The sequence below is a fragment of the Barbus barbus genome (assembly GCF_936440315.1).
Source record: "Barbus barbus genome assembly, chromosome: 25".
Lineage (NCBI taxonomy): Eukaryota > Metazoa > Chordata > Actinopteri > Cypriniformes > Cyprinidae > Barbus > Barbus barbus.
In genome coordinates this window covers 16,608,176-16,629,636 of record NC_136753.1, presented here as the reverse complement: position 1 = coordinate 16,629,636, position 21,461 = coordinate 16,608,176, and the positions used below count along the sequence as shown (strand labels likewise).

Sequence of the window (21,461 nt, the reverse complement as noted above, 5' to 3'; positions counted from 1 at the left end):
ATCGCGTCACAGATTTCTTCTTTTGCCTCCTACTGCAATACGTGGCATTCTGTAAGTCTGGCTCAACACAATTTCACAAGCTGCAGAAGCCAGATCTCAAACCAAATGAGACAGCCTCTCACTTCAGGTAACACTCTTTTCCTTGAATAACTGATTCATTTTTATGCGTAGCAAGATAGTGACATGAGTATCAAAGACAATGTTTTCTTGCACAAAGTTTATTGCACTGATATATTTGTAAAATATGTCAAAAACAGTTTTTGTTAGATACTACAGATGAAAATGATTTTGCAAGTGATATGTGACCCTGGAGCACAAAACCAGTCAGCACGGGTATATTTGTATCAATAGCCAAAAATACATTGTATGGATCAAAATTATAATTTTTACTTTTATGCCAAAAACCATCAGGATATTCAGTAAAGATTATGTTCCATGAAGATATTTTGTACATTTCCTACCTTAAATATATAAAAATTTAATTTTTGATTAGTAATATGCATTTCTAAGAACTTCTATTTGGACAACTTTAAAGGTGATTTTCTCAGTATAAATAGTTGTATCTCGGCTATCCTAACAAACCATCCATCAATGAAAAGCTTATTTATTCATATGATATATAAATCTCAGTTTTGAAAAATTTACCTTTATGACTGGTTTTGTGGTCCAGGGTAACATATTGTAAGACCTTTGAAATTGAAAAAAAGGTTCTTTTTACTCTGCTTTCCATTCAGAAAGGTTGGAGAATTGTTTCACAGGTAACGTCTGGAGCTACATTGAAAATCTGGCTAATTTAAAACTTGAAATTAGCAGGAAAACATTTTTAATGTTTCTGTAGCTCAGCTGTTGCATGACAATAACAATACAAGGTTGTGGGTTCAATTCCCAGAGAAAGCACGTACTGGCAAAACATTTACCCTGAATGCAGTGGAAGTTGCTTTAGTTAAATGTGTTAATAAATTAATGTGAAAAGAAATGTTTAAGATTCTGCACTATTTCTAAGACATCAAATAAGTAAAGTTGTGACAGTGATCTGTACATATGGTCACATCCAATCACTTCATGCTCTCAAACCATGCTGGGTAAATGAAATGAATCATGAAATTTTCTAATGCATGTTCATTTTTAACTTCTCCCTTCAGCATTTTGTTTATAGTATAATTTGGAATGAAAACCAATTAAAAAAGAAAACATGCTAAATAGTTCAGATAAAATGAAATAAAATGAAATAAATTAAAATAATAACATAATAAAATAAAATAAGGCAGATAACTTTTTTCCTTTATAGCCCTCACTGCAAATTTTTATTTCTCCAATTTAAAAATAACAGTGGAGGAGTTATAGTCGGCAGGCATCAAAGATCCCTAGTTAGGTACACGTTGCATATTTGGCGTGCTCTTCTTTGCATCAAAGAATAGACTGCCAGGCACTGGCACCCATTCGTTCCTTGAAAAAAACTTAATAAACAGTGAAAATGTTCCTTTCTCTTTTCCCCATGGCAACCTCTACGGCAAGTGCTGTTGCTGATAGCAGGGAAACCAAATGAAAAGATACAAACAAACTGTAATGACGTAGTAAACCCATCAGTTTGTCCCTTCAAAATGAAAACAATCAGAATTTAATGGCATCCTGTCTACAGTTTAATGGCATCCCGTGTGGCCTTTGGTGTCCTCCTGAGACCAGGGTTTGAATAAAAAGAATCTCTCTTTTTCTCTCTAGGATCCTAGAGGGCAGGGCCTAAAGTTTGAGTGCCCTCTCTCCCCATGTGCACATTTCCTCTACCTCTTATGCTAGGATGATGAGTTCCTCTTACTGAAGTCCGACGGACTGCGAAGAACCTGCAAGCAGAACTCTACAGTATCTGGATCCAAGGTGTTCTTGTCGCTCTCTCCTCCATTCCTCTCTCATTCCATCTCATCGAGAGAAGGTTCTTGAGGTGCCAGCCAAACCTGAGGGCCATCAGACCCCGAGAGGGACACGGTAGTGAGAGGTAACCATGACAAACCCATGCACGGTGTTTCTGGAATTGCTTGGGATGCTGATCGGGATGGGCGGCTGGTTTTGTTCGTTGGCAGCCACCATCATGCCTCAATGGCTGTCACTTTCCACTGAACTACTGGGCATGGAGAGCTACGAACAAGGGCTTTGGGAGGCTTGCGTGATCCAGGAGGTTGCTGGCACGGAGTGTCGCCCCTATGATACTATCCTAGGCCTCGATCCCAAGTTTATGCTGGCCCGTGTTCTGATGTGCGTTTCGGATGCCTCATGTCTTCTCGGACTTCTCCTCGCCATCCCTGCCATGAGTCAGATCAACTGCTGTAAGAGTGAGGAGGGACGGAGGACCAAGCGAGGTTTGAAGATCACGGCTGGTGTGTTTTTATGCATCGCTGGATTGTTTGTGCTTTTTCCCGTCTCCTACATCGCTCACGATATTGTAATTAAGTTCTTTGATGAAACCGTACCTCATGTGGTGCCACGTTCAGAGTTTGGGGACGCGCTGTTCATCGGTTGGGCTGCTGGACTTCTTGACATTGTGGCAGCCGTGCTGTTATTCGCCTCTTGCTCTGACTCAAGAGACAGTGAACCACATCTGGTGTATCACCGTCAAAGGCAGGAGATCAGAACTATCGATGGTTCAAGAAAACGCTCTGAGTATGTTTGAAGTACTTTTGTTGTGTAATGCCTATTAATGTTGATGGAGCAGGGAAAAAAAACTTTTGGATAATATCTTCTGGAACTTTTTTATACTTACATTCAGTGTATCCATCAATCAAACTCTTGAAACAGGTAAAGCATTATTATGATGCATTTATCCTTTAATATCTGAGTAGTCTATTTGATTATTTGTATTATCAGTAATGCATTATTATTGAAAAGTTGCAATAAATTTTCAGTTGCTTTAATAGAGATGTAGTGATTGATAAAAAAGACAACAGTATTTTTTTTCTTGTCATTTTGCGGAATTTTGTTCACAGATATTGTATGCTTTAATATACATATTATATATACATATAACTAGTATAGAAAAGCGTAAAAGGTACAAAATATTATTAGAATTTTAAAATGTAATTTATTCCTGTGATTTCAAAGCTAAATTTTCAGCATCTTTACTCCAGTCTTCAGTGTCACATGAACCTCCATGTTTCAGGAGGTAGGGGTTTGCATGGGGTTTCAGAGGGGGGTGGGTGATTTGAGTTTAGGGCTCTCACAGCCTGGGGAAAAAAGCTGTTGAGCAGTCTGGCGGAGCGGGCTCTGATGCTCCAGTACCATCTTCCTGATGGTAGGAGTTGGAAGAGACTGTGGGAGGGATGGGTGGAGTCCTTCACAATGCTGTTGGTTTTGCTGGAGCATTGTGTAAGGAAAATGTCCAGGATGGAGGGAAGAGGGGCACCGATGATCTTTGCAGCTGTGTTCACTGTCCGCTGGAGGGTCTTGCGGTCAGCAGCAATGCAGTTCCCGTACCAGACAGTGATGCAGCTGGTCAGCACACTCTCAATGGTGCCTCTGTAGAATGTGGTGAGGATGGGTGGAGGGAGACTTGCTCTTTTCAGCCAGCGGAGAAAGTGTAGGCGCTGTTGTGCCTTTTTGGAGAGTGACATGGTGTTGGTGGTCCAGGTGAGATCCTCTGTGATGTGCAGCCCCAGGAATTTAGTGCTGCTGACTCTCTCCACAGTCGAGCTGTCGATGGTCAGTGGGGGGTGGTCAATGGAGTTTCTCCTGAAGTCCATCACAACCTCCTTTGTCTTCTCCACATTGAGGGACAGATTGTTTGTGCCACACCATTCAGCTAGCTGTGCCACTTCCTCTCTGTAGTGCGTTTCATCGTTGTTGCTGATGAGACCTACCACTGTTGTGTCATCAGCAAACTTGATGATGTGGTTGGAGCTGAACTTGGCAGTGCAGTCGTGGGTCAGCAGTGTGAAGAGCAGTGGGCTGAGCATACAGCCTTGTGGGGCACCTGTGCTCAGTGTGGTGGTGCTCGAGGTGTTGTGGCCGACACGGACTGACTGAGGTCTTCCAGTTAGAAAGTCCAGGATCCAATTACAAAGGGAATTGTTAAGGCCCAGCAGGTTTAGTTTATTTATGAGCAGTTGTGGGATTATTGTGTTGATCAGCATTTACCTGAAATAAAAAGCTTTTGTAACATTATACACTAGACCATTCAAAAGCTTGGAGTCAGTAATTAATACTTTTATTTAGCAATGATGCTTTAAATTGATCAAAAGATGATAAAGACATTTATAATGTCAAAAAAGATTTCCATTTCAGATAAATAGTGTTCTTCTGAACTTTCTATTCATCAAAGAAAACAAAAAAAACTACTCAGCTGTTTTCAACATAACATTTTTTTATTAAATTGATTATTAATTTTTAGAAAAACAATAAAAATTCAGTTTTATTGAATTTAATTTTATTGTATTTTATTTTCCTGAAATACTTTTCAAACAAGAGTACAAAAGGGATGAATGGAAGAAAATCAGATTTGGTGTGTGTTCAGTCAGGTGAGCTAATGGCAATATAAATGCCTGCTTGAGTGTAATTGTCTCTGATGGTCTCGCTATCAGAATGGAGTCTAAGCTGTGTTTAATGAAGACTCTAACGAGCAGCATGCCCTCTGAGGAATGCCAAACAGTGCTGCCTCCTCCTCTCCATCATTACTCTGATTTGACCAGGTTAGGAGCAGACGGGGGAGCTCCTTTCCTCCAGAAAACTGCAACAGGTACAGTCCCATCCCAGGTAGAGCTTAACCAAATAATCACATCTCTACATGAAGATGACTCTGTCTTTGAGAAAACATTCATTAAGATGGAAAAAAGCTAGCTCATACACAGAAAACATACACTTCCACTTGTACAATTCTCCTTTTAATATTTTGTTCTTTTGAGAACAATAATCAAAACAAATATAAATATGTTTGCTGCATTATCACTGATTGTTGTTCCTTTCAGCAAAAAGTAGCCACAAATCAGCAAAAAACATTAATCCTCTTTATTTTATTTATTTTTCATTTATTTCTTCAAAATAATGCGTTCTCTTTATATTTGATTGTAGTTGACTTATGTATTTCTTGTGAAGCTGTCAAACCTATTATTAACATAATTTGACCCTTTTTCAATTAGCAAACAAACAAATAAATAAATTATTTATTTTAGGAAACAGCTTGTAGCATCTTCCCAGGTTCGGAATTATGTTCCAAGAACGTGCAGTTGCAGCATATTAAAGAGATGGCAAATTGCAATTTATTACAATTTAAACACACTATGGCCCGGTTTCACAGACTTATCTTAAACCAGGACTAGGCCTAAATTAAATTAAGATATTTAAGCAGATTTTATAAAAATGCCATAGAAGTCGTACATGTGTGCATCTTGAGACAGAACTATTTTATTTTACATATAATATATAATATTTATAATATCTATACATAATATTTTAAGATATGTCAGAGCATGATATTTTCGGTTGAGACAGCTCAAACATGCATTTTAGTCTGGGACTAGCCTTAAGCCATGTCTGTGAAACTGGGGCTATATGCCTAACATAATCTTTGAAATGTTACAAAACTGTTTAAAATCACTTTATCAAACTAGAAAAGGTACCTGTTTCAAAGAAAGACTACTGTTTTAAAATAAAAATTGGAAGCTTGGGAGCACAGACTTAAGTTTGGTCTCATTTTAAAGAAGACCCATGGCAGATTATTGCTGAAGTAAAAAAAAGTTTAAAAAGTGATACCAAAAAAAAAAAACAGTTATACAGGTTTAAGTTTATGAAAATGATTTATGAACAATATTTTATATTTTATTTTATGAATATTTTATATGTGAAACATGTTGAACTCTAAACCTGCTAGAAAATCAAAGTCATAAATCTAAACAAGTTGTGTTCAAAATTTGAGGTTGATATCTCAAAAAATGAGCTCTCAGTAAGATTTTGTTTGGGTGCAGTACCAAATTTTCCCCATTAGATGCCAGCAAAACTCTGCTGGTGCACACAGTGCTTGGATTTGTGATTTAAGTTCAAGTTCAAGTTCAAGTTGAGCTTTATTGTCATTCCGCTACATGTGGGGACATACAGTGGAACGAAATGTCGTGTCTCGCAGGACCACGGTGCTACATAAATACAGACATACAACAATGAAGTAAAAAGCACTATAAACCTATACACTACTAACCTACTGACAGATTTAACTATAAGTATACTATATATATAATATTTACCCTATACAAACTAAAAGAATAAAGGATATAAAATACAACTATACGAATGCTTCACATAAATATTACCCTATACAAACTAAAAAATAGAAGATAAAAAATACAAACTATACGAATGCTTCACAAATACTGTACATGTAGAGTTTTTACAGTAGAGTTTTTCTTTCTCAAATATTACAAGCACACACACACAATTCTTTTTTATGACACACATACAAATCACACTATGACATCTATACCAACACATCCACACAATTATAGCTACATTATTTATCCAATTGGCTCTATAACATGCAGAAGCAGAAAACAGGAATAAAGCAAGTATTTGCTTTATAGACCCTTTATAGACCAAACCTGAAAAAATGGCACCATCTGGTAAAAAATAGTAAAAAAAACAAACAAAAAAACATTTTGAAGCCTTGCCAACAGAATGAAAGCCTATTAAAAAAAATTGCATCATTTTACAGTTAAACGACACTGCGATTAAAAATAGCAGTTTAATGGGTTTCAATGGGGACATTTTTGTCCAAACGGTGCTGAGTGTTTCACTTTTTTGTACCTAGTATAAAATAGATTTATTAAATATGTATATATATATATATATATATATACTGTATACAAGCTTGTAAAAGCTTGGATAACCTGCTTTGTGCAAGCATTTATGTGTATGAACACTCCCTGGGAAAAAAAATTAAAAATCTGTTCAGCGGGTTTAGTATACAGACTTGTAATGAATGTCCTCAAGTAAAATTATACCATCAAGTCCTTAATTATTGCTGTTACTCATTTGAGTTTATACCCTTTACTTAGTTGCTTTGCTATGCAAAAGGGCAGAAGAGAACAGCAGAGGGTAAGATGACCTCTGTGTAGCGATACAAGCTGAAGCTCAAGGCCAGTGGAGATACTTAAAATAAATAACTAGATTGTCTAAAAATACCAATGGTTTCTAACAGGTGAAAATCTGATGCCAAAAAAACAACAACAACGCCACTCTGCAACAGCAGTGCTGATCACACAACACACCCGGTGTGATCACATGCACACCCAGCAAATTATCACACAACACACCCTGCAGTACACACCCACAATTCACCAAAACTGCGTAACAGTCTAGCACCTTGAATTATTAACACTTTGAATTATAAAAAAAAGTTGTGCTTAATTTTTTAAAAATTATTATTATTTAACTATTTTTCATAGTCTATAAGCATATTTAACAATAATAATAATTTTAAATGCAACTGAATGTAATAATTTTTTTAATGCAATTGATTTGATAAATCTATTGATCAATCAATCGATCAATCAATCAATCCATCGATCGATCAATTCATCCATCGATTCATCGATTGATCCATCCATCCATCAACAAATAAACACAACAAAGCAAGAATGGTGCAAATTGGAAATGGCTCAATTTATTGTTTATAATTATTATCTCTCCAAATATGTTCTATAGTAATTGGTAAAGATGGCTGTAGAAAGGGTTAAGACAGACACAATTGATGTCCACAAGCTAAATGACTGTACAGAGATATTCATAATATTTGCTTTTGATCTACTCTCATCTGTAATCACTTTATAATCCATAAAGCAGTTAAACTTTAATTAAGCACTTTAAAAACCAAAGGGACAGTATGCAGCCTTTGGTCCTCATAGATTGTCCATGAAAAAAGTGATTCAATTTGGAGCAATTAGAGAAAGTAAAACTGTTCCTTCTAAAAATATAATAATCAATGGAATTATTTTTATTCCACAACAAAGAACATTTTTAATCTTCAAAAAAAAAAAAAAGAGAGAGAGAAAAACACTCCAAGTTTATTGTTTTATCTGTCATGATTTTGCTGAACTCTAATATGGGAATAATACTGTTCAATGAAGTTGATATGTTCAATATAACAATGATATTGTTCATTGCCATTCACCTTTGTTTTTACTTTCTTATCACAGTATGTATGATAATATGAGAAGTGTTAATGTCACACGGCTCATACGCTGCACAAAGGTTTTCAGTAAAGAAACTATTGTTTTGATATCACTCTTGCATCCTTTTGAGGCACAGGCCGTTTGTGTTGTCTGCCAGTATATAGCAGACTGTTGTAAAGGAGGTTTCATACTGAGAGCCATAAAAGCTTGTTTAATTCCCCCAACATCCCGCCCCACTCTCGGTCACATGAGAGCAGAAATGTGTTTGTGCTATAGCTGCCCTCTCTAAGACAATGCGTTCGTCTCAGCATGGGGTCTTGGCTCTTCTCTGTCAGGACGTTTCTTTCACCTCTTTCTCAGAACAATACATGTCAAATCGCCAGTGGCCAAGCGAGTCCATCCTGGCAGACAAATTCTCCAGCCACAATTATTATGAACCTTAACACCTCTTCTGTGTGTACATGTTTGGGTGTTTTAGATGGATAAACCATCAAAACTCCTAAAGCGACCTCAATGGACTAGTGAACTTTACACAGAAAACAAAAGCCCCTTTAATTGGCAAGAAATTATTTCCCTTTGTCGAGTTATCAGAGGGATTATGTGGTTTTATAATAGAAGAAAATCATGTAATATCCAGCGGGATTTGTCAAAATTAATGTTCAATTTTAACAAGATTAAATGTTGGCAAGTAACAAACTCAAAGCCCATGGGGGGTGCTGAAAAACACAGTAATAAGGGCAAGTATCAAGCTGTGAAATAACAGTAAAGTTCATTCCACTCATGGCAGGGGTTATTTCCTCTGAAATCACCTTGTCCCCGCTCAAAGATCCACTCTTAGTCAGCTAAATCATATCTTACATCAAATTCAAGATATTTTGCACGAACAGCTTTTAGTGGCAGATGAATGTATGTTGAGTCTTAACAACAACAGAAAATAGTTCACACTGCACTTTTAATCAAATGAGAGCCAAAGATCACTTTTACTTTAAAATAATAATTATATTAATTAGAATAATAAATGTACATTTTTACATACATTTTATTTATACAAATACACACACACTATTAAAAGTTTGGGTCAGTAAGATTTTTTTTTTCTATTTATTAAAGGATCCAAAAAAAAAGTACTACGGTTTCCACAAAAATATTAACTCTTTTAAGGATCATGTGACACTGAAGACTGGAGTAATGGCTGCTGAAAATTCAGCTTTACATCACAGGAATAACCCAAAGACCAATTTTTTTAATATATATATTAAATTAGACAACTTTTTTATTGCTGTTTTTATCATATTTTTCATCAAATAAATGCAGCTTTGTTGAGCGTAATTGACTTTTTGAAAAACATTAAAAAATCTTACTGACCCCAAGCTTTTTAAACTGTGGTAAATGCATACATTACAGACATTTAAGTGAGTATACTCTTACAGCATTGTGTGCCCTTCACATTATGTAACAATAAGACGACAACTTGTAAAGTCCAGTGTTATAGACATATTATAACTATATTAAATTCATTTAAATATACCGTATTTAGATATTTGGTTTGGTTTGGGGTCCTCAGTAATACAAGTTAAGAAACTGTGTTTAGAGCCTTCAACGTGCTTCCATAGAGAGGCACCTTTAATTAATTATTAAAGCTTCTCTGATTCATAAACTGGATTGATCACATATTCTCTTTAATTACACCAAGGACGCCTTCATCCCTTGGATTGTTGTCAAAATGTCCTGTTTTTCCACTCTTAGGCATTTTGGTTTTGGGATACCTGCAGCGCATTAAGAGTAGTTCACTTACAATGAGCAGGAAACCTGAACCGATCCCAATCCCAATCCCTGGACCCACTTCCTGTTTCACTGGAACAGAAGGCAAGTAGAAGTCAGGCAGGGAAGTCTTTAGTGAGATTCGCCAGCACAGAATTCATATTCCAAAAGACGGGGACCAGCGAACACGCTGCAGTTAACCAGAACAAGGAACCTGCCATCACAAAGGTCAAACTGACACGCCTGTTGTTAACCCCAAAGATGGCATTTCTCACCGCATGTCCCGCCCCTAGGATCACGAGCACCCCCACGCCAACAGCAACCATGCAAACTACCTGGGCGGCTGCTATTTCTGGTGGAGTGAAAGAATCTGTAAGGCTGATGCTTTTGCAGATCTCAGCCGAATCCAAAATGTGGCTGTTGAAACAGACCCGCCACACTCCCACCCAGGCAAATCCTCTGGTGATGACTGTCTGATTGTCCACGTACCATATTCAAGGTCAAGGTCAAGTTTATTTGTATAGCGCTTTTTACGATACAAATCGTTGCAAAGCAGCTCTACAGGAATTTAAGTTTCCACAATATATTTATATTTAATATATTAATATATTTAACTTACGGCAAAATTTGGCAATTCTGTATGTTGTCTGAGCATTGGCATCCTCTGAGGTCCTCTGAGGGGTTGGCATTATCTTTTCTCAGGTGTTCGGTCATCTCAGATCATTTAAGGGTTGGATCCAGACTGTAGCTTCTGTCATTCCTAGTTACCACGGGATGTTAATCCTCCAGTCGTTCACCCCAGAAACAGAGGCTGTCGTTATCCATCCTACAAACCCAAGCACTAGACCCGCAAACTGCCAATGGACTGACTGGGAAAGGTAAGCCATTGCTAAAACTGCTGAGTCCTTGACACCAGGTGGTGATGATTATTTCCTCAGGTCTGCACACTGTCCTTCAGGAGCATGGCTACATCGCAGTCACACCACTTCTGTTAGATTAGAGAAAATAAAAAAGCTATTTTAACCTAAAAAGCGATAGCGAGAACTAAGAAACATTTGTCAATTGCATAAAAACCCCTCAAATCAATACACTAGGGGCCCCCATTCCTAAAATACAACAGCAACTAGTACCATTCAACAGTTTGGGATCAGTACATTTTTTTTCAGCATTAGTTTGATAAAAAAGTGAATATTTTTACACTGTTACAAAACATATATTTAAAATGCTGTTCTTTTGGACTTACTATTTATATATAGGTTATATGAAAGAAAAAAAAACTGTTGTCGACGTGATAAGAAATGTTTCACGAGCACCAAATCAGCATATTGGAAATTAGAAAAGAATTATGTGACACTGGTGATAGGAGTAACGACTGCTGAAAACAGTTATCAATATAAAGTAATTCTTTTAAAAAATGCTTTAAAAAATCTTACAACCAAACCATTAAATGGTAGAGCATATTTTCATGTAAAAATGCATTTGTACTGTGTCGGAAAAATAGTAAGCATGATATTATGTAGACAAAATGAATGAATTAAAATCATTAAGTTCAAAATAATAAAAAGTATAACAAAAGTAAACAATTGACTTTTATATTGTAATTGTACTAAAGCAAAAAAAAAACTGAAATAATTGCCAAAAGAGAGTAAAATATTATTTGGAAAATATTTAATTGATTTTAAGAAATGTAACAAAGGCATTTTTCTATTGAAAGCTGTAGAAAAGGATATGATTATTTTTCCAGGGTTGTCAAAAAAACAAAAAAAAAACAGTTAATCATCAAATAATTTCCGACCAGTCATCACAAACTAGAAATACAGTATAAAATAAATGTTAAACTTTATATGGAAATTTTCCATGGATCACCAACACCCCCTTTGGACTTTTGTACCTTTAACAATATGACAATAAAGAGAAAACAGGACAATACAGGAAGAAGGTGAGGGGAATGGGACAGGGACATGACGCAAGCCAGAATGAAACCTGCATCCCATAGTGCCACAGCCTTCTTGACAATTCACAAAACAAGTAAATGGCTGGAATATACAAAGTGCTTCCTTTGGACACAGAAGGTCAATGTCAAGCAAACATTTCAGACTGAAGAAAATGCTTTTCACATGTAGTGTTTAAAAAATTGTGGTGACGAGCGATGTTTCCAGAGGGAGGAAAAGGACACTGCATTGAAGGTCAAGCATAAGGCTACGCATTTGAGACCAAGCAGAGGAGGAAGAAGAGGACAAGAAAAGAGAGAGAGAGAGAGAGAGAGCACTAATATTTCCTGCTTGGCTCCCTGCACACCTGGGGTTGCGGAATGTTCCAGGATAAGCTGAAAGGTCATTTACAATAATCTTTTCACGCACAGGAATCAGAGATGGCAACAAATTCATAGAGCTTTGGAGAATTGATTTCCTTAACACTTTGCCAACCCCCACCCCCAGTAAATAACTCCCCGATATTTCTGCCTAATATATTATATAGCCAAAATATGTCATATTTATTGTTGTAAAATGTATTGAGCAAATTCAGTTGTTCTATGACCTAATATGACCCTTTCGCTATTTCCAGCAGTTTCTCAAGCTCTTGTTATCCACAATTGAATATTTATAGTGAACAGTTGTGTAAAGCCGATTGATAAAGTAGGCTGAATATACATCCATCGAAATGTCAATACATAAAACACAAACTCATGCTTACCTGTGAAATGTTTTGAGCTCCGGAGGATCTTCTAAACTGTAAATCGCTTCATCTAAAATACAGAATTCCTTACCTGTGCCACTCAAACGAAACTAGTGGAAACGACAACTTTGTGAACTGACAAGAACAAGTCAAACACAACTGTGGTTAATGATTACTGCAGCATATCCAATAAATGGATAAGAGGGCGGGGAGGTTCAATGCAAAACAATGAAAAGTTCCTATAGCATAGGCCTACTGTTACCATAAACTTGTGTATTGGTTCGGTCTATCCCAGATGGTCAGTTGAACATGTCGTAGGTGAATATTCGTTGAGAACGTCCCTCAATCTGTACATGTATTCACAATAATGTAACGTGTTATTTGCATCGTTTGATCAGTAAACACAAGTAGGCCACATTCTGTGTTAAATCTAGGTATGCCTAGAATTAACGGATTATTTTTAATATTTTTCAAATTATCAATAAAACTTGACAACAATCGCATAATATTGTTTTAGTTTCTTCATCTTAAATCACGTAGGCTATTTTTTCACGCTGCTCCAGCTGCGCATGCATTTTTAGTGTAGATATTTCTGTTACTGTTTTCAGATTTTAAAATAATACGTTTGTAATTATGTTGAAATATGAATGCCATAATATTATGTAAGTTCCGCCATTGTTTTTCTCAACCAATATCAGGTGAGTTTTACATGTCAAAGTCTCTTTCCTGATTGGCCAAGGGAATAAGACTTTAGGCAAGGCTATCTTTAGTTAAATATTAGGTGATCAGAGCTTTTCAGATAAAAAAAAACAATAATTGCCATTTCTACAATTGTATCGGAAACGATGAATTTATATCACACTGCATCGTTGTCTTAAAGCGTCATAATAAAGTAATAGTGACCATCCTGAGCTGTGGCATGAAAGAAAGCATTCATTGCATGCTTTAAAAACCCTCTAAAACAATGTCATTGGTAAAGCAGCTAAAATCCACATATTTGTGGAATCGGAGCCAGTTATGTATCGGCTAAATTCAACATGACGATCAAGTAATACATGCTGTTTTTTCTATGCAATGTATCTTTTCTGAAAAAGATTTGTTTGAAACTGAAATATAATAATTATGAGGAACAAAGTTAATACACTCATGACGCTGCTTTTCATTATCTATCTGCAAAATTGTTACTACTTACTATATTACATGTTGTGTAAATTGCTGTGTAAATGTTCAGGAGATTTTAGACTGGAATATGATGCATTTTTCCCTCCGATATTTATGCATTTTGAGTCTATTCTGACCACATAAAACATGAAACCACAAATATCTTACAGATTAAATTATAAATGACACACACATGACATGGAGTAAAAGGCAGCTGGTATTTTATAGACAAGCACTGAATCCTTAGTGAAATAATATTATATTGTTTGTCTCTTAGATTCTTTAAACAGCAGAATACTTAGTCAATCCTAATTCTGATGTTACAATGCATTGTATGGTGATATATCATACATTCATCTTTAAAAAGCATTCAGACTAAAGTGGTAGTTTGCTTGGCTAAAATGAAGCGAGGGAGTAAAATTCTAGCCTGTTCTAGTTATATACAAAGATTCAAAAGGCTAAAATAAATTAGTAAAAATATCACTGAATTATTTTTATTATGACCAGAATAGTGACAAGTCATTTGAAATAATGCACCATCAAAAAGTCACTTTCGGAAGTTAATTACAACCTCCTTGTGTAAATAGAAACAGCTCACATGTGCAAAGCTTCATGCCACCGGGATTTAAGTGTCTCTTTGAATCACAAGACTTTGTGTTGGCGTTCAGGCGTCTTTTATTGCCCTCTAGTGGTTAAAAAGATACAGCACAGTGAGTGACCATGGCATGTACATACAGAGTTGTCAAGTTTTGAGAGCACATTGGTGCAAAAAGGGCTTGATCTTTTGAAACAGAAGTGGGGGAAAAAATTAAAAGCGTCTTTAAAAATGATTATTTCACCATATAATTCTATGGGTCGTGTAACATTGAAACGTCATGAAAGTATAAGATCAGCTAATAGGTGATTTGGTCAAATCATGATCTAAAAGTGCCCAGCACTTTCACAGTCTTCATGAGTCTTGCCAAAATGCTGTCTGCTGGGGCAGACAAGAAGCACTCAATATATGACCAGAATGCAATTCCATTGGCAGTAAATGGACCACATTAAGTACTGCTTTGGAACCCTGTTATTTAGGGTGACGCCAAGCGAGTTGCTCTGGATCACTGCATAAACTGTTTTTTAAGTCCTCAGTTGGTTGTCCTCTGGTCCATTGGGAGACTGTCCATCAGACACTTGAGCTGCTCCTCCCCCAGTTTGATCTTGTCCTCGAGCTTGCGCTGCTCAATAATAAGGGCAGACTTCATCTTCACAAAGTGCTCATAGTCAGCCATATTCTCTTCTGACAGGTAGCTCGCCAGGATGTCGTAGACGACCCGCTCTCTCCTGTCAAGGTTATCCTTCAGCTCCTTGGCATCCTCATGTTGACGGATCAGCAGTTTGCGTTTCTCTGTCAGTGTACGCTGCAGAAACATGATAAACATTTTCAATAAAAGAATAATTCAATCAAAATCATTCTTTTATCTTTAAATGCAAAGCACCTTGTAAAAGTTTTTGGCCATGAATATTTGTTTGTTTGTATGTATGTATATATATATATATATATATATATATATATATGTGTATATATATTATATATGTGTGTGTGTGTGTGTGTGTGTATATATTATGTGTGTGTCTGTGTGTGTATATTATATATGTGTGTGTGTGGACAGTGTACAGTGTTTATACTGTAATATTTCACAATATTACTGTTTTTACTGTATTTTTGATCAAATAAATGCAGCCTTTGTGAGCATAAAATACTTCTTTCAAAAACAATGCAAAAACTTCACAAACATATAAATAAAGACAAAAAGTTAGTTTAAATCATTAATAATGATTATTAGCTATTTATATTCTTAATTTGCTCTCTCTACGTGTGTGTGTATAGGACACAAAACATGAATCTATATACAGATAAGTGCAATTTAATGATCTGGTAGCCCGTTTAAATCTATATAAAAGCTATGATACTAGAATAGTAATGTAATTTATACCATGGTACTCAGTTATTACCATTTTCCATAGTACCAATTTAAGGCTCTACGGATTAAGATTGTAAGGAAAGAGTAAAGGATAGGGGACAAAAAAACCCCAAAAAAACAGGATCTGGAAGTGATGTGAGCTGGACTCAAAGCAGTTTCGTCTGTGTCAGCAGTAGGCCATATCTCTGGCATAACATGCTACGTTTATGTTAATGCTGGAGCCTTCATAATATTCTGTGTTCTTTTTCAGCCTGTTAATTCTGGACAGTCATTCCCCCACAACATCAGTCCTGCTTTCCCAAATCCCTCATTCTCACCCTCTCCTCCAGTGAAGCGTCTTCCTCCAGGCTGTTCAGGGCATTCTCTACTCTGGCCAAGCGTCCAGACAGAGACAGCAGAAGGTTGACCACTTTATCAAGATCACCAACGAACATACGGAACTTTTCGAGTTCATTAGGCTTGCAGACACCCTGGACGATGGCCTCCACATCCTCCCCAAGAGCATTGTTGTCTTGCACGTCCTCCTGTAGACTCTCCTGAGCTTCCCTCAGCACCTGCAACTTCTTGCTGAGACTATCAATCAGCTCATGCTGCAAGAAAAACAAGGACAAAGTTACTTGATACTATGGACTAGTAAGAAGTATCTGATTGTATTACAGATGTTTTGCTACAGCATGTTAGTACCTTCTTGCTGGCAAGATCGCTTTCATTGTCCTCCTCTAGCTCCTCCTCTGAGTTGTGTTCCACACTCTGCTCCTGCATGTCCTTCATCTTAATCAGCAGCTCTGCTTTGGGTGCAGATGTACTGTAGTAGGTTGAATTAGACACTAAAGCAGTGGCTGCCACCAGGCTGTCCTCCTCTTTCCTGAAAACCCACAGATGGCTTTTATGAGAAACATAAATTGATCATAACATAAACAATGGATCCAAACGCAACAGAATTACATGTGACAAAAACAAACAAACAGTGATGTGAGTTTGAGGTGGGTTTATCTGTTTGCCCAAACAAAGGCAGATATGATAGTTTTTAAAAATAATTATTTTTGCTATTCGGTTTCAGTGACTTCAGATTTACACAAAGTCTGCCAGATTGCCCCAGATCTGCAAGAAAAATAAACCATGCTTATGAATCATAACTTGAATGAGGAAGTAGAATTGGACAGGCTACAATTTAAATATTCACTAAATACCTTTCTCTGATTTTTTTTTTTTTAAATTAAAACCACATGGGTAGGGCTCAACAGCAACCCTGACTTTCTGATTAAAAAAATAAATAAACGGAACAAACATACAAATTCAATCTGTCTTTCTTCTGGATAGGTTTATAATTAAAGGGATAGTTCATCCAAAAATGAAAATTCTGTCATTACTCGTTCCAATGTTGTTCCAAAACCATAAGACCTCCGTTCATCTTCGAACACAAATTAACATTTTTGATGAATTCCGAGAGCTCTCTGACCCTCCCATAGACAGCAAGGATCCTACCATGATTAAGGTCCAGCCATGTGACATCAGTGGTTCAACCGTAATTTTATGAGAATACTTTTTGTGCGCAAAGAAAACAAAAATAACGACTTTATTCAATAATTCGTCTCCTCCTCGCCACCCTGGCACCATTTTGGAGAGTATCATATACGTAAACAACGTATGCTGTTCTATGTCAGCTGCCCCACGACAAAATATCTTAATTTGTGTTCTGAAGATGAACGAAGGTCTTACAGGTTTGGAACGACATGAGGGTGAGTAATTAATGACAGAATTTTTATTTTTGGGTGAACTATCCCTTTAAGGGTAAATTCCTAGAATAAATAAAATAAATAAATTTTTTTTTTCAAACTGAGGAAATAGGAATACAGAAATACTGACTTCTCCACAGAGTTGCGAGGAGAGAGCTGTTTAGGTGCAGCTTTTTTGCGCTGTTGGGCCTCTTCCAGTAGCTGCTCTCCTTGAGGGAAAATCCCCTCCATCAGATCCATGGTGGTCTTAATCTTACTCTGGTCTAAAATGTCCACTAGGGACTTGTCCTTGTCCATTATGTCTCTAGCAAGCTCCTTTCTTTTTTCATCATCTTCTGACTGCGAGGGATGTGGAGACACTCCGTTGCTGCTTTGATCCGATGAATGGGCCATCTGCAGGCCATGTAACGCATAAGATACTGGGTTCACGTTGGTTTGCGGACCCTGGTCTTTCAGAGGGCCCATATCTGTTTCTCTTGGATCAGGCACCTGGTCCTTTTGCCTGGTGTAAGTACAGAACAGAGAGTATGACTGATCCGGGTTTCCCAAACTCTGAAGATGAGTTACTCCAAGTCCTTGAGAGCTGACAGGGGTCTCGATGGGCAGGTCGAGATATTGACGACTTTCTTTTTCGGTGTCACTCTCGGAGTGGACAATCTTAATGGGAACTTTCTTCACGGACATGTTCTCATCTTTAACCCTATCCATCCTGGTAAACAACAATAATGAAAACAGAAACATGTTAATGGTGAATGAAAGAAATGCAACATAATAAAAACTAGGTAACTAGGCAAACGCATAAAAAAACAAGGACAGGGAAAAACTATTTTCATGGGTATAATCTGCGTAGAAAAACATGAAATGTAATCTTTTACTTCAGGCTAGCAGACTTTGCATACAGGAAAACAAGAAATGTCAGTTCCTGTGACCAAATCCATGCATAGAGTTAAGAATCATACAACAATGTCACTATAACTCAAATGTCCAGTTCAAAACCTTGGGCTTCTCTAGGCTGTAAGACTACTAAAAAGTTCCCATATTCCAGCAAAAACAAGGCATCAGAAATGGTATACTTCAACAGTCTTTAGTCGAGCCTGGGGGGTATCCCTCTTATGACTGATCTGAAGAACTGCAGCACACATGGGCAATCTGCAGTAAGGACACATATGAATAAGCCCCTTGTATGTGCATGAATACAATAAAGAGAGTCAGAGAAGCACTGTCATTAAATTACTGGGCTGTAGGGAGAGTTTCCAGTGATGGTTTTAAGATTGCAGTTGAGAGAAGCCCAGCTGTGGTTTGCCAGTGGAAATCTCCCTGAATTCCAGCACAGACCTGAAAGAATTCCTGAACGGCGGAATTTAACTCTAAACACACAAAGTCTTACCTTCCAGGAGCGTCATCCTGTATGGAGACGGAGACAGGGGGCTTGTCAGTCAGCCTCTGGGGAGCAAACTGGGGCGAGGGCGAACGCTGCCCCTCCATGGTGGGCTGGGTCGGGCCAGCGGTTTGTTGGGTGGGCAGGACAGCTGGAGGGGGAGGAGGAGGAAAGGGAGGAGGCACAAGCTCTTGTTGTAGCTCCTCCTCCCTGGTTGGCCCTTTGCTGTGCTGCTTTGAACCTTCCCAGGGAACAGGGACTGAAATAGGGGCGGAGCTTTGATTGTTGACAGGAGAAAGTGAGGCCAAGTCTCCTCCTCGTGATCCAGGCTGGACCTCCTGAAATTTGCTAAGAGGAGGTGGTGTGCCCTCAGGGCATTTGTACTTCTTCAGATGGGGCAAGAGAACAGAGCTCTTGTTTTTGGAGAGGGCTGATGGTTCAATGCGAGTGCTATGGTCAGAGAAATGCTGTGCAGTTTTATGATGACTGGATGGAGGATCTAAATCCCTTTTCTCCAGGTCTTCAGTCAAACCCAAAGGAGGTGCTTCTGGTTTCTCCTTGCATACGAGTTCACTGTATCCTTTCTCATTTAACCTAAGAAAACAAAGGAGAAATGCTTTGAAGTAAAATTCTCAATCCACCAATGCACGCAACCAAAGAAGATTTATCAAAGGCCCAGACTCTGAATGTATTTGTCCTTTTTGGCACACAAAGCCTCACTGTGTTCAGCGTAAATCGATAGGCAGGCAGACATTTCTCCCACATTTCACCATCTCTCCATGGTAACTCCCAGGCTGGCTGTCATACCCAGCATATTTCTGTTCCCACAAGCCTGTCATGCTGTGGAGAATGAATGATCTTTCCCCTGCAGCAACTGGCAAAGAGAACACTTTTCCCTTCTTAATCTTGATTGTTTTCGTTTATGTTTTTACTCTCTTTCTTGTTTATGGTGGGCAGAGAGGGATAAGGCGGCTCTTGTTTGAATATTTTATATAAAATAGCTTGGGAAAGAAAAGTAAGATATTAAATATAAATGTATTTATTTACAGTCTTAGCAAGCCACCTTACAGACGTCCATCAGGGATGGGATGGTATATATTTATTAGAGATGTGTCAGCTGATACAGATTCTACTGTACAATTTATAATAATTTTGGTGATACCTCCCACAGTCAATATGTGCAAAGGAATTATACCAATTTAAAAAAAATCTACCAAGTTTCACAGAAAGACATGGTATACTGAATTACCTGCTGGGTGTATAGAACCAGTGGCTGTGCTCCAAAGAAAGAGAAATAAAGTGATTAAAGAAGAGTAAAGAAAAGCAAATAAGTAGTGAATATTTGTTGAATGGTTAGTGGTTATACTACAGTTGAATAGTTTGTGGTCTGTAAGATTTTTTAAAACGTTTTGAAGTGTCCTATGCTCCCATAGGCTTTATTTATTTTTTAACAATGTAAAAGTCTCTCACTTTTGATAAATGTAGCTAATGCATCCTTGCTGATTTAAAATATTAATCGTGAAAAGTAAAAAAATATTGCAGACCTAAAACGGTTGAAGGGTAGTGTACAAAAGGAAGACAAAAGGCAAAGTTCAGAAAAAAGAATGAAGGAAATATGTAGAAATATGCAAATGAAGAAATATAAAGTATGAACTTTAAGATGTCATTCTCAATGTTATCTGAAACATGCTTTCATTGCAGATGCCTTTAGTATTGCATGCATGCATGGGTAACATTCAAGTAGGATGCAGGTTCTTTCTGATACTATAGTGTCTAACACATGCATTTGATCTCAACATGATCTGGCATGCAGAACGTCTCTGCTGTAATACTATGTAAGCTTTTGTCCACAACACCCCACCTATATTCAAACATCAGTCTCTTGCTTACTTCCCTTGTTTGATAAAGTTCATATGACAAAACATCTACCAGTACTAGAAATGTCTAATGGGGAGACATACCAAACATCGCTCCACGTGGATAAGCAACTGTTTCATTGTTTACTAAGTATTTTACATGCAAACACTGACCTGCATTCACATATTAAGTAAAAAAATGGAGAGTAGCCAAGAAAAGTATAATTACCTGATAAATAAAAAAACAGCTCTTGAAATTAATTTTACAGACTCAGGATGACTCAAACTTCATCAGAAAGACTGCAAACGGAAAAGTCCATAATCCATGTACTCAAGCTGCTGTCCATATAAAGCTTCTATAAAACAACTAAATAGCAATCCTTGCATTAAATATGAAACTTGACTGTATGAGAAACAGTGCTCACCTCTGATGATTGGGAGTTCTCATCTCAGCGACAGGTGCTTCCTGAAGCCCTGAACATATGTAATCTCAATCTGGGTGGGGCTAAAATGCTTGTAGCTCAATTGAAATGTTTCCAACTGGATTTAGTCCACACTAGCTGTACTTATAAAAGTCAACAGTTGCAAAAGAGTTTTCTAACATTAGAAGTCTCTGTCAGTATCACTTACTGACATGAATCCTTTCAGCTAGGACCTTCAGCTAGATTTTAATAATTGAGTGGTGCGTGTTTGCACGCAAGTAAAATGATTGGGTGGCAGACAGGACAACTTTTACATTTAAACAACGATTTCTAAGAAAACTCGTACCGCTATGAAATGAAGATGCA

The 21,461-nt window shown here is 37.4% G+C and overlaps 2 protein-coding genes and 1 pseudogene across 5 annotated transcripts in view; 1 reads left to right on the top strand and 2 right to left on the bottom strand.

Annotated features, from left to right (window-relative positions):
* Positions 1 to 64: 64 nt before the first annotated feature.
* Positions 65 to 16,966, top strand: LOC306845373 (putative claudin-24). Of its 2 annotated transcripts, XM_079378135.1 has the most exons (3): positions 1,781 to 2,652; positions 4,566 to 4,720; positions 15,954 to 16,966. In XM_079378135.1, exons 1-3 carry the CDS (start codon positions 1,997 to 1,999, stop codon positions 15,959 to 15,961), a joined length of 819 nt encoding a protein of 272 aa, XP_079234261.1. In that variant the 5' UTR covers positions 1,781 to 1,996; the 3' UTR covers positions 15,962 to 16,966. The 2 variants fall into 2 exon arrangements, with proteins under 2 accessions (XP_079234262.1, XP_079234261.1); XM_079378136.1 differs by lacking the exons at positions 4,566 to 4,720; positions 15,954 to 16,966 and adding an exon at positions 65 to 127 and having other exon boundaries at positions 1,720 to 2,922.
* On the bottom strand, positions 9,763 to 12,709 carry LOC306844753 (claudin-34-like; annotated as a pseudogene). Its single transcript, XR_013785990.1, has 3 exons — positions 12,597 to 12,709; positions 10,674 to 10,890; positions 9,763 to 10,361 (listed from the first exon to the last, which is right to left on the bottom strand). The product of XR_013785990.1 is annotated as a claudin-34-like (transcript).
* The window catches only part of LOC306845372 (protein Shroom2-like), a 42,564-nt gene continuing 35,042 nt past the window's right edge, over positions 13,940 to 21,461 (bottom strand). For both annotated transcript variants that reach the window (XM_079378133.1, XM_079378134.1), the window contains 5 exons: positions 18,827 to 19,411; positions 17,570 to 18,148; positions 16,388 to 16,568; positions 16,021 to 16,293; positions 13,940 to 15,139 (listed from right to left, as the gene is read on the bottom strand). In XM_079378133.1, coding sequence (XP_079234259.1) covers positions 14,867 to 15,139; positions 16,021 to 16,293; positions 16,388 to 16,568; positions 17,570 to 18,148; positions 18,827 to 19,411 — 1,891 coding nt within the window. In that variant the 3' untranslated portion in view covers positions 13,940 to 14,866. The remainder of the gene's footprint in view (positions 15,140 to 16,020; positions 16,294 to 16,387; positions 16,569 to 17,569; positions 18,149 to 18,826; positions 19,412 to 21,461) is intronic.